The 18,443-nt window shown below is 35.9% G+C and overlaps 1 protein-coding gene across 3 annotated transcripts in view; it reads left to right on the forward strand.

The window, feature by feature from the left end:
* LOC148006698 (uncharacterized) overlaps positions 1 to 18,443 on the forward strand; it is a 54,932-nt gene that overhangs the window by 25,438 nt on the left and 11,051 nt on the right. For all 3 annotated transcript variants that reach the window (XM_087640755.1, XM_087640751.1, XM_087640765.1), the window contains 7 exons: positions 442 to 551; positions 2,478 to 2,664; positions 6,933 to 7,170; positions 12,001 to 12,140; positions 13,325 to 13,483; positions 15,164 to 15,273; positions 16,364 to 16,550. In XM_087640755.1, coding sequence (XP_087496881.1) covers positions 442 to 551; positions 2,478 to 2,664; positions 6,933 to 7,170; positions 12,001 to 12,140; positions 13,325 to 13,483; positions 15,164 to 15,273; positions 16,364 to 16,550 — 1,131 coding nt within the window. The remainder of the gene's footprint in view (positions 1 to 441; positions 552 to 2,477; positions 2,665 to 6,932; positions 7,171 to 12,000; positions 12,141 to 13,324; positions 13,484 to 15,163; positions 15,274 to 16,363; positions 16,551 to 18,443) is intronic.

Below are 18,443 nucleotides of genomic sequence, written 5' to 3' on the forward strand. Positions count from 1 at the left end.
TGAAAGGACAGTAGTTTTGTTTCATTGCTATAACAACTAGGACTCTGCTTCTTTGATTCTAGTTGTAGGTAAGAAAACACAAGATTGTGCATATAGGTTCCACTTTGAGCTAAGATTCTGGGGAGATGACAATTTGGGAAACTTTTACGGAAGTATGCCCTCAACCAATGATTCTCAGCCTTTCTAATCCAGAAACACTAATATATTTCCTCATGGTTTTGTGACTCTTAACCATTATTTCATAATGCTTCATTCATAATTAAAGTTTTGCTAATGATGCGAATTGTAAAGAAAATGGAGAGACTATCTTCTATAGAAGATACATGATATGTGGCCCCCAAATGATTATGACACCCAAGTTGAAAATCACTGGTCAAAACTGCTAATTTTAAACAAAATTACATCGAACATTACTTTTTTGCTTTATTTTCATTAAAAAAGGACTTCATTAGTAACATTAAAGGAAGCTTACTTACTTCTGATTTATATGAAAATTGGCTTACCATCATGGATGAAGGAACTCTGGTTGGACGAATTGCTGCCATCCAAAGGTAATGATAGAGTAAGCTCATGGGGAACTGCACCAATATAGAAGCAGTGTTTTTGTAAGGTACATAGGCTTGTGTTTACAGGATTCTAAGCTGGAATATTCTCCCATGCCAAGAGGTTTCATTAGCTCAGACATATATTTTCACTTTTTAAACATGTTAATTTCTCAAGCTAGTATGTTGAATCATATCAGTAATCTCACCTGAGAGTCTCCTCCTTTATTACCATCATGGTTAAAAAGTAAGCCTATGTAAGAAATTGTATGCAGGTCAGCCTAGAGTATTGGTTTACTTCCTGTGTGAGACAAATTAAAAGAAGTATGTGTTTATAATACCTGTATGTCATGTGACCCATACATACACAGCCACCCAATTAGACAAGATGGATGAAGCATAGAAGTGCAGGCCAACAGGAATCCGATATAGATCTCTCCTGAGAGATACAGCCAGAATACAGCAAATACATAGGTGAATGCCAGCAGCAAACCAATGAACTGAGAACAGGACCCCGTTGAAGGAATCAGAGAAAGAACTGGAAGAGCTTGAAGGGGCACGAGACCCCTTATGAACAAAAATGCCAACCAACTAGAGCTTCCAGGGACTAAGCCACTACCCAAAGACTGTACATTGAATGACCCTGGGCTCTGACCTCATAGGTAGCAATGAGTAGCCTAGTAAGAGCACCATTGAAAGGGGAAGCCTTGGACCTGCTAAGGCTGAACCCCCAGTGAACGTGACTGTTGGGGGGAGGGTTGTAATGGGAGGAGAATGGGTAGGGGGACACCCATAAAGAAGGGGAAGGGGAGGGATTAGGGGGATGTTGGCCGGGAAACCGGGAAAGGGAATAACACTCGAAATGTAAATAAGAAATGCTCAAGTTAATAAAAAAAAAAAAAGAAGGGGATGGGGAGGGGTTAGGGGCATGTTGGCCTGGAAACCAGGAAAGGGAATAACAATCCAAATGTAAATAAGAAATACTCAAGTTAATAAAGAAAAAAATAACTGTGGATTCTTTGCATCCTAAAATTACTACCATGTTTTTGTTATTATTTCACATTTTAAATATGTCATTGATTGGAACATGAACCTATTACTGAATTCTTCTTCCTCAACAATAGCTAACTAGTGAAGTCTGAGTCACATATAATTTTGACTTCTCTGAAACATTTTCCTGTGTGATAATTCATAGAAAGGAGCCCTGCACCTTTGCCTTGCCTGTAGCAGAAGCTTTTGTAACTACATCGTGTAGGGCACTAGTGTGCTTCCTTCTACGTATGTTTGAGAGTGTCTAAAGGCTGTTACATGGATTCACAATACATTAGAAATAAAATGTGTCTCCCCTCCATGGTGGTTGGATAGATGGGTTGCTGTTTAGTAACACTAGATGTTTTCATAGACAGAACACACATGGTGAGCAACAACCTTCATTCATTCTCATAGCAGGGCATTCTGTAGATTCACTAGTGTGATTTCTGTTCCTTATGTTCAACAAGTCTCACAAGAGTGTTATATGGATTCATAATACATTAGATATTAAATATGTCCCCGTTGTGCCCGGAAAGATGGGTCGCTATAAGTACACTAGATATTTTCAAACACACAACATATATGGTTTGCAACAATCTTCATTCATTCTGGATCCAGTGATCGAGGCACCTTCCTCTGGTTTCTGTAGGGTAGCACTCATACATCTAGTCCACAGAAATTCATAAAGAATTTTAAAAATATTTCCCATGGTTCTCTACAGAAAATTGAGTTGCAGAAAATATTTTATATAATACACTACCTCTAAATTCTTACTTGTTTAGAATTCTGATTGTTAGGAGTTGGTCTAGAAAACATTTATCCTGTTCTGACTTTGTAGTTAGATTTGTAACTTACATTACTTTTAAGATGATCGAGCATAAATTTCTCCTTTTCTTGGTTTAGACTTACACGACAGATCCCTGAACCCAACTTCCTTCTACTACAATATGTCATTTGTGTATTAGTTATGATAAAAGACTCTTCGATGAATAATTTGGAGTCTTACACGTTATCTCACCGCATAGCTCCGTCTGTGCTATGTGGTCAGGCTTCAAGTGACGCACTCTATGGGAATTCTGCCTCAAGAAAGGTAAGGGGATCTGACTTTTGCCTTTGGGAACAAAATTAGAATTATAATCCTGTAATTGGGAATACGTTAGAGCGATCATTTCTCTAACAGGAACCGCTAGGATTGCATTCTTCTGGAGTGGAGTGGAGTGGAATATGTATTGATCTCTTTGAGGAAGATTTAGGAAGGAAGACTGTTAATGTAGTTTAAAGAAAATGAATAATTTCTCTTTTTCTTTTGTCTGTTCCTTCTTTCCTTTTAGATATTGATTTTAGATATTGATGTTTTAGCCAACTGCAATCTGCACGTATAATAGTAGTCCAAGAAGTAGACATTGAAGTTTACAAAAAATCTTGATTACATAGGTTTTGTTTGCTTTTTTTCCATTGTAGCCATAAGTTGATAGTTGTATTTCATTGTGGAGAGATGATTATATTATTAAATATTCACAACATTACATCGTTAAATATATGTGGGTGTGTGTGTACGTATCCATGTAATTGTACTTGCACATGTACATGTATTTATATATGTATATGTGTATGTGTATGTTTATGTGTGTGTAGGTGTATGTGTATGTTTATGTGTGTGTAGGTGTATGTGTATGTTTATGTGTGTGTATGTGTATGTGTATGTGTATGTGCATGCGTATATACATGTATAGGATATACATATGTAATGATGAATAATTCCTGTATGTTATTTTGTTTATTTTCCATTACTTTAGCACTAGACTATTTCAAGTAAATTTTTATGTTCCTCGGGTTTACTACTATAGCTATTAATTTTCTCATAAACACATATACATTAATATTTTTCACTAATTTATTTACTCTCTATCCTGATTGCAGTCTCTTCCTCAAAGTCCCATCTTCACAACATGTTTCTTCTCTCCATTCTTTTTTACCTCAGTAGTGTAGACCCTCCATGGACACTCCCCTACATCAATTCACACCAGGAATAACTGCATCTCCTCCCACTGAAATTCATACAAATCAGCCCAGGATTCAGAGAAAGGACTGAAAGAGCTTGAAGAGACTTGAGACCCCAAATGAACAACAATGCAAACAAACCAAAGTTTCTAGGGACTAAGCCACTATCCAAAGTCTATACATGGACTGACCCTGGACTCTGACCTCATAGGTAGCAATGAATAGCCTAGAAAGAGCACCAGTGGAAGGGGAAGCCCTGGGTCCTGCCAAGATTGAACCCCCAGTGAATGGGATTGTTATGGGGAGGGCAGTAATGTTGGGAGGATGGGAAGGGGAATACCCATACAGATGGGGAGGGGGAGCAGTTAGAGATAAGTTAGCCAGGAGACCAGGAAAGGGAATAACAATCAAAATGTAAATAAGAAATACCCAAGTTAATAAAGATGGAGAAAAAATAAAAGGAAACAATCGAGTAGTAGATTATAGAGTCAAAGCCAGCCCATACACCTATTGTTAGGAGACCTGCCTGAAGATCAAGCTGCCCATCTGCTACATATATGTAGGAGGCCTAGATCCTGAGCTGGAGCATATGAAGGGGAGACCCGGCAGATTCAAAGCTGAAGGATCACTATGATTAAAGGCTATACCAAAGTACAAGGATAGAGAAGGAGGTGCATCTTTGGGAGGCTCTAGTATTCATCGTGTAGCAAAATCAGACCAAAGAGTTATTTTGATGTACATTTGCAAGCAAATATGTTTGGACAAAAGTGTATAATGTGTGACCCAGTATGGCACAGAACATCTCACACAGTCCATTTTTAAAACTGTTCTAAATTTTAGTTTGACTTTTTTATTTTTAATTTAAATTTAAAATTTTATTTAATTTATTTTTTGAAATTTTGGGAGAGGAGATTTTTTCCAAGAGATACATAGAAGGATTGATAAATGAAATAAGAGTTACTTGGTAGCATGATTATAAATTTACAGAGAATCAATATAGGACATATAATTTGAAAAGGATAAAAGGCAAAGAAAATGTAAAAAATGACAGAAAGCAGGGTACACTTTATTTTATTTTATTTCTTTTCACTTCAAGGGTCTATTTTCACATTTCTATGTACAGAGAGCCAGTTAAACCAGCACCATTTATTGAAGATGCTATCTTTTTTCTTTGTATTTTTGAAATTTTCCTCATGTTCTAATTAGAAATATTTCTTTATTTACATTTCAAATGTTACTTCCTTCCCCATTTCCTGTCCATAAACCCCCTTCCCTTACAGCTCCCCATCCAGGTATTCCCCCTCCATCCACCTACATTATAGCGCCCCACCCCAACATTACAGGGCAGTAGAGGAACCAACCTTGGCAAAACAAAGGGCTTCCCCTTCCACTGGTCCCCCAACAAGGCTATTCTCTGCTACATAGGCAGTTAGAGCCCTGGGTGAGTCCATTTATAAGGTTTGGGTAGTGGTTCAGTCCCTATATTTTAACTAGTAGCTTCCAGGTATTAGGTACACAAGAGGGAAGATATTGTGATGTTAATCATGATGGAGGAGGATAGCCCAAGGGACAGCTTGAATAGGATTTTGGGCCAGGACTCACCTAGACTTGGACTAGAAACATACCATTTTTAGTTGATTTCTAATTACCAAGGTACTGGGAACCTAAAATCCAAGACTACATCAAACTGCATATTCAGTCGAAATGAAGCAACAAATATATTTTTTCACTCTTAATAGCTATTAATTATTCTTCCTTTATGGAAATTCTTTCGAGTATATTCTTTGGCTTGGTTAAGTATGTAAAACAAAGAGACAAAACTATTTGTACAATCTGCATATAAAATAAGACAATTTTCTGACTGTGATTTTTTTAAGAAACGTTTCTTTCCTATCGTGTTCAGCACTACTCAAACACAAACTTATGTTCATCTTGGATAGAAAGAAACATATGGTATGAGCAGAGTTGACTTATTCTAAGCCATCATGTCAGAAGAAAAGAAACTTATCCATGTTGTTCAGTTTAGGAAGTGTCATAATTTACTACTGTGACAAAACACTGATGAAAAGCAACTTATGCAAGACAGGTTAAACTCCATATATACTTACAGTTACCAGTTAAATACTGAGAAATGTCAGGGACCAAAATGGAGCAAGGAGGCAAGAACTGAAGCAGAAGCCTAGTAGGAGTTCTGTCGCCTGCCTTGTATCTCATATCTTGTTTTTCTGGCTAATAACTCAAGGGTGGCACCATCCTGGAGATCTGGGCCCTACAAATTCCAACGTTAATCAGGACAATATACCTTAGACTTCCTTATACAATAGGTCAATCTGATGGAGGAATTTTCTAGTTAAGACTCCCTCTTCTTATCCACATCTCCTCTCAGTCACCTTTCTTTGTCTTTAATAAAACACCAGGAGCTCAATCACCAACCAAAGAATTCACATAGGGGAACCATGTCTCCAGTTTGATATGTAGCAGGGGAGTGCCTTACTGGGCATCACTGGGAGGGGAGCCTCATAGTCCTGTGGTGTCTTGATGACCCAGGGTAGGGGAAAGTTAGGGGTTGAGGCAGGAATGGGTGGGCACTTGAGGTAGCACTCAGAGGAGCAGGTGCTGGAGATAGAGACTGCAGAGGGGAAACTGTGAGGGGAGATAACATTTGAAATGTAAATTAATAAAACGACAAATAAAAATGTAACAGCATGACAAAGGCAAATTATTGGAGTAATTGTTTACTTGGCACTTAAAGATGTAGAGGGTGGAAAGTCCCTCAATGTCATGATGTAGCAGCATGGCAGCAGAAATGAAAGACAAGGGAACAGGAAGTTGAGACCTGATGGCTCTTATCATGGGAAATAAACATGAAACAGAGAATGTACATTGAAAATGGGCACCAGCTTTTGTAACTACAAATTCTAAACAATGGCATCCTTCCACCAGGAAGACCAAGACACCAGGAAGGTGTCAAAAAGAGGGTATTGTAATGCATAGAACTAGAGGGGCATCCCATTCAAAACATCTCAATAAAACTACCTAATCCCCACCCACACACACACACACACAAATAACAAACAGTCCTTAATTTGATTCACTCACAGTTTTTGACAGCATTTCAGGTCTTAAAAGTTGCTTGGATTTAGTAGTTTTTCTATAATTTGAAATATGTATGACATTTTAACAAATTTTAGTAAAATGCAAAGAAATAAGTGTCTTCATTTCAGAGACTTCATTTCATGGGTTCCTATCTGTTTGTGGCAAGTGTAATTTTCCTCATAGTTTTGGATTTCATTTTTAAATTTCAATTTTGTAATCTATGTAAAAAGACAATCTTGTTTCTGTCTTTTTGTGTTACAGATATCTGTTATCAAAATCATGATAGACCACTATCTTGAAATATTTGGAAATGATAATCTATTTTCAAAACATATTAACAGAAAGTCTGATGATTTAAAGCTGTATAAAGATTTAATCCTCTCTGAGGGCAAATCTCCTATTATGAAAAATGTCACAGCTGGACACAATGGGAAAACCTGCAGTAATGATGAAAAAGTAAATATTTCAAATGCTGCTCTACAGAAAGGAAGTTCTACAGGTAAGAGATTTATTAAGTCATCAAAAGAATGGGTTTCATAGTGATTATAGAGTATGGGCAAACATTGTTGAGCATACTTTATTTAAATTAGAATTAAATAGGTTCATCTATACATATATATGAATATATATATATGTGTGTGTGTGTATGCACATGTATTTACATATATCTGGATACATACAAGTATGAATGACACATCTTTATTGAGAGAATCCTACAATTTTGTCTGCTATATTCCCCCATATTCCCATTGTCCTTAAGTTATAGATATCTTGTATGTGATATCAATACTTTTGATAGGATACTTTTGAAACAATGATTTGATTTAAAATCCTTTAAGCGTTCTCATGATTAAGCCCTGTGCCCATGTCAACAGGCTTTGTCATCCTAGTGCAAAAATACTTATATTTGTTTAATTTCCAAAGAGAAACATCTTGCCAAAAGCTTGGCATTTGTGTAAATATTAAATTGCACAGGATCCACTACAAAACCTATGTGATATATGATTACGAGGCTAGAACACACCTGATTAACAGGTAGTACCATGAAAATTGAAATTCATTGTGTTAACTCAAGTAGTTCTTTCTATAGAGTTAAGAAAGTATATCAAAATATTACTCTTATCTTAAGTGAGGTGAATCTATCATCTGAGAATGTTTGTGTAGCAATGTCATATTTTTTTTCATTAAGTAGGACAACACAGAACAACCAAAATGTATAAATGGTAGAGGGTGACTTAAAAAAGTTAAGGTTATTCTATTTGGATGTTCCATTTTACCTCCCAATTAATCAGAACAGAAGAAATGTTATAAGAGCCTACTTCAGTTTTATATTTCACCATATTAGTCACAAATAATTTTCACTAATTATACATATTTTATGCTGTATATTATACATTATTTGCTGTTATAACAAAGGTTATTAAATTGTATTAATAATTCTCCATAGCCTTTGGAAAATTGCATTTTCCCGACTCTGCCTCTAGAGCAGTTATAGTCTAATTGTCACACTTCAGTCACCAAGAACTGCCAGAAGCTAATGACATTTAATAATCCCTCAAAGTTTTTCCTACAACCCCGTGCTATAGAAAGTTCTAAATAAAATTCCATTAACAATCAAAATTAATCATCACATATGATGAAATTAGAAGTTGATCATGGTTTTTACAATATACAAAAGGACCTGAAAAGGTAGTCCAGTGTCTACAGTAATTGAGATATGGGCTTTGTTTCATGAATTGGGGTCATCAAAATTTACATTGAAAAACAAAACAAAAGTGGTTATTGTAGCACAAGCATCTTTAGACCAAAAGCTTCTTCCTGAAAGCAGATGGCTGTTGGACACAGTAATTAACTGAAGCTTTTTGGACAGATATTCCTGTCATGTTGTACATTAATGATCAAGAGAGACCCTTTGTCAATGCTCCCCTCCAAAGACCAAAAATGGAGAATCATCTCAAAAGTAAATAAGCCCTAAACTCTAAATATATCAACAGTGATGATTTCTGCATGTATTTTATATACTCACAAACACATAGGAACATACACACACACACACACAAACACACAAACACAAACACACACACCAACACACACACAAAACTACATGTATTACATACACGCAGAAATGCACAGAAACATCCAGCATATTTGTTGTATCTCTCTTCCTAACATTAGACCTCAACATAAAATATTTTTTATTCGTGGTTTGTCTATCACAAAAGGGTCTTTAATACAAACTTGATATGTGAAAATCTTAAAGAAAATCTTCAGTAAAGTAATTGAAAATTTCCATATTTACTCTTTCTTGGTCTTTCCTGAACTCCCATAAATATAAGTTCAAACATTTTTATCTTATTGCTATTATTATCTTAAATTTTTATTGAAAATTGGATTATAGCACAGTAGCCTGACTTTGCTCCCTCAAGTCCATCATAGTCACTGCACTTTCAATATTGTTTTATATATATTTGCATCTTTAAAGATATGAATAAAACTTGAGTCCATTTTGTTCTGTTTTGTGAATATGGATTCCATGTTATACAGTGTGTATTAGACAATACATATAAAGGCCATTTCTGGAAAATTAATATTCTGTCAGCCATCATTAGCTGCCTATAACTTTTTACATATCAAAATTTGACCATTGCCTTAATATTCCATTGATATTGTTATTATTGTTATTTTGAACCTATTTTTATGAGGTGCTATGTCAAATCAGGCTTTCAAGAAGGCTGTCTCTTACAGTATTTGTAACCTCCCTTCTACAATGTTCCCTGAGCTCTAAAGCATATATTGGTGGTGGGTTTTCCACAAAGCACTTATCTCTTCATTGTGTCTAGATTTCGTTTTCTGTAATGATTTCCATCTTCTGTACAGAGAGGCTTCTTTGATGAGGGATGAAGGCCCCACTTATTTGAGGAGATAAGATTACTATTTAGAAAACTGTAAAGAACGTGGCAGAATTAGTGAATTAATGTGATAAAATTTAAAGTTCATAAAGAGACTAGCTACACAAATCTAACTGTATATCTAACACCAGCCATGGTTTCAACTATTTTGAGGGAAAGTTTTCCAATTGTTAAAATATTTAATGTGACTTTCCACCAAATACTGATGCTTTAGTTAGCAATTATATTTCTGTCGAGGTTGGGGGTTTGAGTGCCAGTTGCCAAATAAATCTTACAGGGATGTCTCAGAAGTCATTCTAGCTTGATGTGTCTTAGAAAACTCTAGATTTAAATCAAAGTTGGAAGGTAAAAGAAACAGTATGCAGTTGGGCATGTTAGGGAAGCAATTGATAGTTGCACCCATCTGTAACCCTGATAAAGTATGAAGTAAACATGTGGCAAGATATCAGAATAGGTGCAATAAGTGACACTAATAGCTCAGTTCAAAATAACTGTTCTTTGATTGGACTTTAATGTATTTTCTTTACTACAAAATTGAACATAGTTCTTGGTCTTTCGTTTGGTTTCTCAGAAAAAAGTATTATTCCTTAGTACCTTTTTATGGGTCAACATTGTATGCGTTGTTATTTCTCTTTAGGATCATCCCTGCAGGTCCTTTGACTTGTCCGGGTCACACATTTTCACTCATCTACAAGAAGATAATTTCATTTTCCTAGTACAATACAAAATATATGAAATATAAATATAAAATTCCTTGATTTTTGATTACTTTAGTTTTCTTTATTCCACACTTGCAGATAGCCTTAATTGATTATATTCTGAAATGTTAAAAGTTGAAGTTTCAAGCAATAAGGAAATGCTTTTCATACTGAGTTAAGTGAAGAACATTCAGCAGTGACAGCCTTCTTTCTCCAAGGACAATGAGCCTATCACCCAGAATTTCCTTACAGTGTGTGCTGCCCCCCATCTAGTAGCTTATCAACTATTACACAACCAGTGGTTTGTTGTGCTCATCTTTGAGCAAACTCAATGTCCTCTGTTTCATACATTTGGAAACAAGCAGATAAGCACTACAATCGAGGGAGGCCAAGGGGACACACAGAAGAAATGAAGAAATCAAAGTATCTCTTTTGAAGATTATATGTTAGTAAACATAAGATAGTAATATTCCATAAGAATACCCAAATACCTTGTAAACTCTTTCAACCAGTAGTTACACTGGAAATTAACACACAAGGTGAGTTTACTTCTTTATAAAAATCACAAATTTTCTGACACCTAAATCAATGAAAGACCATCTCCCACGGTAAATTTACAAAGTATTAAGTTACTTGAGGAAATTCTGAGCAAGGAGATAAAGACTCATATGATTAGAAACACAAAAAACTAAAGAACAAAAAATACAACCCAAAACAACAAAAAATCTTATAAATTGAAGAGTTGTCATATAATGGAAAGATTTCCCCATGCTCATGAATCAGTAAGATAAATAAAGTGAAATACCTAGACTATCTTATAAGAGCATTTTGCTTCTATCCTTTTAAAGTTTGATACAATTTATAAGATTTTGATGTTAGTAGGAGAAACAATATTACAGAAAGGATTTTTTTATCCACTTTCCTCCCAGTCTTCTGCCATGTTCCCTTGACCTCATGCATAAAATCTCCCCAAATGGCTTCCAAAACATTAACTGAACAAGGACAACACCAATGAACATGAAGATGTGAATGGGACCCGGAACCTACAGAGCGAAATATAGGCAATTGCACCCTAAAAAGTGTATGCAACTGTTTCCAATAGAAGTGTGTTTTTTGGGTAAAGACCAAAGATGGAACCAGTTTTCTTATCCGACTGATAGTCTGTATATTACTGCTGTGAGACAGTGTATGCTTTCCTTTATTTATGGGTCTTTGTTATTTTCTTGTTGCTGTATACTTTTTCCCCTCTTTTGTTGAAGACTACAGTTTTATTTATCATTCCTCTCTTCTTGAGTACATAGACCATAAATTCAGACTGCTGTTTCCCTTTTGTGGACCAAGACTACTGAAGAGAAGTGGTTTACTGGTGATTATACTATGTAAAGTTTCTCCTCTTGTGTTGATAGGAATGTCACGTTTACTCAGTAATAAAGCCTAGGATAGTATCTGTATTCTTTGACAATATGTTGAATGTTGAGCCAGGCTCGTCTATATTTTAAAATGTCCATTGAAAATTCAGGTGTTAGTCATATGCAGTCAGCTTTATGTGTGACTTGGTCTTTTCCTTTTAGATTTTTGTATTTTATTTCTTTATTCCATTAGTCTTTGAATATTCTTTGTCGACTTGATGTTTTCTATGTTTCTAGTACTTTAACAGGTATCTCTTTCTGAATTGAGGGCTATAAATGAAACGGGGTTACAATGATTTCCCTTCTTTCTTAGGTTCAGAGAAACATGAACGCAATGTACATACCATTCCAACTGTACTGTCTCCAAATCGACTACGATCTAGGAAGAAAAGTTTCTTTGGTCAACCTCTTTCAAGTATTTTTGAAGGGAATAAGCTGCCTACCCCAATAATTGTGAGTATAATTTTGGGTTTCTACAACGCCTTTGTTCTAAGTAATTTATTCTATCAAACTGAGGAATGTTTAGATAACTTATCAATGAGGGTAGATCATTTTAAAATAGAAAGAAGTTCCACTGAAGTTCGAATCACTTAATTGAAAGATATAGAATTCCCATTTTACACTGACTGTATCAAAGGCACAAACATAAAAGCTTGTTGAAGGATATGTGTTTATGGAAGTGTCCTTCAGATTACCCAACTGTAAAGTCATCCAGCCTCTTTATGAGTCCAATTTAATCTGGAGTCTCCCTTAATATCATCGCCCCTGGGATTACTCAATCTTTTTTAAATAAAATATCAATAGACCTTTACATTGTCAAGCAATTACATATACACATTGGTTTTGCTACATATTAACATCCTTTATCCTAGTGGACTATGTATAAATGTCAGCTAACATGGCTCAACCTATTTTAAATGAGATAGTAAACATCTTAAGGAAATAAATATTTACAGTCCAGCATCTATTTTAGCAATATAATTGTGCTTGGAAATTATTCTTCAGGTGAACATATTTATCGTGTCACACACATGAGGATCACTGCCCATTTCTTAAGTATTTTAGAGCAGAATTATCTAGTAACCATATTTTTGGTCATGTAATCAATTGAAAATAGAGAATATATGGAACAAATCTCTACAGGATAGTCATTTTTGCCTAGTAAAATTATGGAAGAACGGTAGACATATACTTGGGTTCTTAAATGTGGCAGCACTTGAGACATGTTAAAAAATAAGAAGTCACAGAAAAAGGAAATAAAAGTCTCAGAAATATGGTGAAAAAAATCTTTCACAAAAATGCAAAAAGTAGGATTCATAATAGGGGCCATGAGAGACAGGAAGTCACATAGTAATTTGAACTCTTAAAGGACAATATCCATATAGTTACTTAGGATGGCATGCTTGAGTAATATATTAATAGGAGGAAACAAACTGTAATAGCGGACCATTCACCAAAATGCTTTGGGGAACAGAGTCTACACCATGATGTTTCAAATTGGGAGACAAGGAAAGGTTCAGTGTCTCACTTATACCTCTGTATCCAAAACTGCCATAACCGAGGTTCACAATAAATGACTTATTTGGATTCAGATGTGTGTATATCTAATAATACAAACTTATCCTTACCCCACACAGGATATGATGTCTATAATTGCAGAAAAAGGACAAAGTTCTGATCATTTATTCAAAACTATATCTGAAAATTCACAGTGTTCCCTGAGGGACAAGATTGACACAGAAATATGTATTAAGTGGAATGAAGAATGTGTGTTGGTTGTAGCTTCAGTCTTAAAGGTAGGGAAGGGTCTTACATCTCCAACATTAAACATCCCTCTAGAGATGCATACATGTTTTCTGTCCTAGAGTTTACATGGCAATGTCTGTTTCCTGGAACAATGGACACATGACCTCCTGATAAGAGGCATGGAGGATAAAAGCTGACAAACCCATAGAATCTTCACAAAGACAGCGGTGACCAGCTTCTGCTGAGAGTGAACTTCCCCATATATCAAAGGGGGTTTAGTTTGGCGTTACAAATGTCCAAACTGATTTCACCTCTGACAATACCATGTGATGTATTAGCTGAACATGTAATAGTAGTGATAAAAGTGTGTTTTACAAAATACATGTCTTAAGTATTACCAAGACATATCCCTCACAGATAAAAGTATAAAATGTCTAGTCCATCACTGATGTACAAAAGGATAAGACTTTGGATATTGCTCTATGTCCAGTAGATACATGAAATTTTTAAGCTTCTCAATCACAAATAAACAAGCTATTTCAGTTTTGCCAGATATTGACATTCAACTTCCAAGTCAAATAGTCAAGTATTAGCCTAAGCGACACTTAACTTGTCTACGCTCTTAACTTGCCAGTGAGCTGCAGTGACACTAGAGCAAATATCATTCTTTTATTTTTGTTTTAGTCGTGATCTGAGTTCATATTTCAGAACCCTGTGTAGCTATGGCCCAGACACCAAGAGAAAAGATAATGCTCTGGGATCAACCATGCTTAATAACATTAAGCAAAGGTACCAAATGATTGCTCCTTGGCCCTTGAGATTGCCAAGTGTCTCTGGTTCTCATTGTCAGAAATTTGGGATCACATCCTGGGTAGAAAAATAAGATCAGTGACTGAATGTAGCCTTGTGCATTCAAAGCAATTTACAGCTACAAGAACACCGGGGATTCTTCCCTTCTTTATCTCTTCTTATGGAGTTCCTGTCTCATTCATGGTATGGCATTGAATCCTTCCCCCATTTCTTCCATACAAGTCCCTCATTAATCCATAAGTTTAACTATAAGATTATTATTGGCTGTGGCTCCTCCTACCCTATTACATTCAGATGCTAGATGGAGCCTATCAGAGGGCAGTTATGATTGGCTGCTGTCTGGATGTACCACATGGGAGCTGATTTCTGTCAAGGCAGAGAGAGCTTTGGATTGGGAAGTAGAGTGTAGATCTATGATGGCAAGTAGTGCTGTGGACTAGAAGTCAGGGAGGCAATTTGAAAGGAAAATAGGTTTGTTTCATTGCTATAGCAACTAGGACTCTGCTTCTTTGTTTCAAGTCATAGGTAGGAAAACACAAGATCCTGCATATAGGTTCCACTTTTGAGCCAAGATTGTGGGGAGATGAAAGTTTGGGAAATTTTTCTGGAAGTAGGGTCTCAACAAGTGACTTTCAGCCATACTAATACTACAACAGTAACACCTTTCCTCATGAGTTGGTTATTCCTAACTAGTACATGATTTTGTTGCTGTTCCTAATTAAAAATTTGCTACAATATTAATTATAAAAAATGGATAGAATTACTGATATGGAAGATATATGATAGCTGACCCCCAAAAGGATTTTGACACACAAGTTGAGAATCACTGGTCTAAGCTGCTAATTTTAAACAAAAAAGTTTTTCAACTACTTTCTCAAATGTACATTAACCATTCCTTTTTTTTATTTCCATTAAAAAAGGACTTTATTTCAAATATAGAAGGAAGCCTCCTGACTTCCAGTTTATATGAAAATTGGCTTACCATCCCAGATGAACGAACCCTGGCTGGAAAAATTAGTGCTATTCAAAGGTAATGATACAGTTAAGCATGTGGGGAACTGCACATATATAGAGGCAGTGCTTTTGTAAGATTCATAGGCTTGTGTTTACAGGATTATAAGCCGGAATGATATCCCATGCCAAGAGGTTTACTTAGCTCATACTTGTATTGTCAGTTTTTAAGAATGTGCATTTCTCAAGCTAGAGTGTTGAATCATGTCTGTAATCCCACATGGGAGTCCTCTCCTTTAATACTCTTATGGTTTAGAAGACAGCCTATGTAACACATTGTGTGCACATCAGCATAGAGTATGGGTTTAGTTATTGGGTAAGACATATTAAAAGAAGTATTGCGTATAATACCTGTGGGATACATGCTTCATAGCATTATTGCCATGCTATTGTGAATATTTCACTTGTTAAGTATGTCATTGATTAGAACATGAAGCTATAACTGAGTTCTTCTTTCTCAACTACAACTACCTAGAGAAGTTTAAGTCAGGTACATCACTGACTTCTTTGAATTATTCTCCTGTGCGATGATCCATAGGAATATTTCGTATTTAAGAGGAGCATTGATCTCCCATTGCATAGGACCTCTACATCTCTTCCTTGACTGTAAAAGAAGCTTTCATAACTGCATTGTGTAGGGTCCCTAGTGTGTTTTCTGCTCCTTATATTCTAGAGTGTCAGAAGGGTGTTACCTGGATTCATACTACATTACACATTAAATTTGTCTTCATGATGGCTGGAAAGATGTTTTGCTGTTCAATAATACTGGCTGTTTTCACACGTAGAACACACATAGTCTGCAACAATATTCATTCTCTTAATACCAGGGATCCTGACACATTTCTCTAGCTTCTCTAGGTAGCAGTCTTACTTCTAGTATACAGAAATTCATACATATTTTTAAAAAGTTTCCCATGATTATATTCAGAAAAATCAGCTGTAGAAAATATATTATGTAATACTCTAGTTATACATTCTTACATCTTTGATTTCTGATTAAACTTGAGTTGGTCTACAAAATGTTTACCTTGTGTTTTTTTGTAGTTAGTTTTGTAACTAACATTACTCCTAAGCTGATCTAACATAACATTCTCCTTTTCGTTGTTTAGCCTTCTACAACAGATCCCAGAACCAAACATTATACTACTGAAATATCTCATTTGTCTATTAGTGATAATAAAAGACTCACCCATGAATAAGCTAGATACTAAAAGGTTATCGATCCGCCTTGCTCCGCATGTCCTATGGGGTTGGACTTCTAGCAATTCATTATTTGGGAAAGTTGTCTCAAGAAAGGTAAGGGGATCTGATTTTTGCCTATGGAAACAAAATTCTAACTGTGATACAGGAATTTGGAACCCTTTATAAAGATCATAACTGCAAAAGGAAACCTTAGGATTGCATTCTTCTAGAGTGGAGAGGAATATAATTTGATCTATTTCAGGAAGTGTGGGAAGGGAGATTGTTGATATAGAATAAAGTAAGTGAATCATTTCTTTCTTTTGTTTTTCCTTCTTTCTTCTTAGATACTGATTTTAGATATTAATGTTTTAGACAGCCATATGCTGCACTTAGAATGGTAGTCCAAGAAATGGTTTGTGTTATTTTGTATGCTTTCCATTATTTTAACACTGCCATATCTCAGGTACACTTTCATGTTCCCCAGATCTACTGTAGCTGTTAATTTTAAATAAACCCATACACATTAATATTTTTCACTAATTTCTTTACTCTATAACCTGATTGCAGTCCTTTCATCCAAGGCCCATCCTCACAATCACTTCCTCCCTCCATTCTCCTTTAACTCTGTAGTGTAGAACTTCCATGGACACCAACTCACTCTCATACAACAATTCACAACAGGAATAAGTGCATCTATGCCAACTGAAGGCAGACAAAGCAGTTCAGCTAAAAGAAAGCAATCCAGTGGTAGACAACAGAGTGACAGCCAGTTCCCGCAACACTAAGTAGGGGAACTACCTGAGATCAAACTGCGCATCTGCTACATATATGTAGGGGTGCCTAGATCCTGCTGCTGGAGTATATGAAGCGGGGAGGTCCTGCAGATTCAAAGCTGAAGGATCACAACAATTAAAGGCAACAACAAGAAACCAGGTTATAGAAGGACAGGCACTTCTGGGGAGTTCCAGTAATGATGGTGTAACAAAATCCAGAGGACTTGAACCAGATCAAGTGACTTATTTCAATGTATATTTGCAAGTAAACCTGTTTGGCCAAAAGGGTATAATGTGTAACACCTAATGGCAAAACACATCTCACACAGTGCATTTTTACAGATGTTCTCAAATTTTCATTTGATTTTTTTTAATTTGACTTTAAATTTAAGACTTTATTTAATTGTAATCTTTGAAATTTATGGAGGGGTGTTGATACCAATGGAGATATAAAAGGATTGAAAAATGAAATGAGAGTTTCTTTATAGTATTATGAATAATTTACGGAGATTAAACAAAGAATGCATTAATTTAAAAAGGAAGAAAGGCAATAAGAAAGTAAAAAATGAAAGAAAGCATGGTAAATTTTTACTAGGAGTTCTCAGGGATTAGGTCCACAGGAAGGAATACAGTGAGATTCCGCATGATGGAGGAGGATAGCCTACCTCACCGTTTGAATAGGATTCTCACCCAGGACTCCATTTGGCTTAGACAGACACATGACATTGTTAGTTAAATTCCAATTACCAAGCTACTGGAAACCTAAAATGCAAGTCTTTATTAAATTGCATGTTCTGTCCAAATATAACAATAAATAGTATTAGTCACTCTTTTTTTTTCCAGTCTCACAATTGGAATTTATTGTCCATTAGAAGAGGTGCCCTTTCTGTGTGTGTTTTTTTTTTTTTTATTAACTTGAGTATTTCTTATATACATTTCGAGTGTTATTCCCTTTCCCGGTTTCCGGGCAAACATACTCCTCCCCCCTCCCCTTCCTTATGGGTGTTCCCCTCCCAACCCTCCCCCCACTGCCGCCCTCCCCCCCACAGTCTAGTCTGGGGGTTCAGTCTTAGCAGGACCCAGGGCTTCCCCTTCCACTGGTGCTCTTACTAGGATATTCATTGCTACCTATGAGGTCAGAGTCCAGGATCAGTCCCTGTATAGTCTTTAGGTAGTGGCTTAGTCCCTGGAAGCTCTGGTTGCTTGGCATTGTTGTACATATGGGGTCTCGAGC

The sequence above is a fragment of the Rattus norvegicus genome, chromosome 2 (assembly GCF_021556685.1).
Source record: "Rattus norvegicus strain SHRSP/BbbUtx chromosome 2, alternate assembly SHRSP_T2T, whole genome shotgun sequence".
NCBI lineage: Eukaryota > Metazoa > Chordata > Mammalia > Rodentia > Muridae > Rattus > Rattus norvegicus.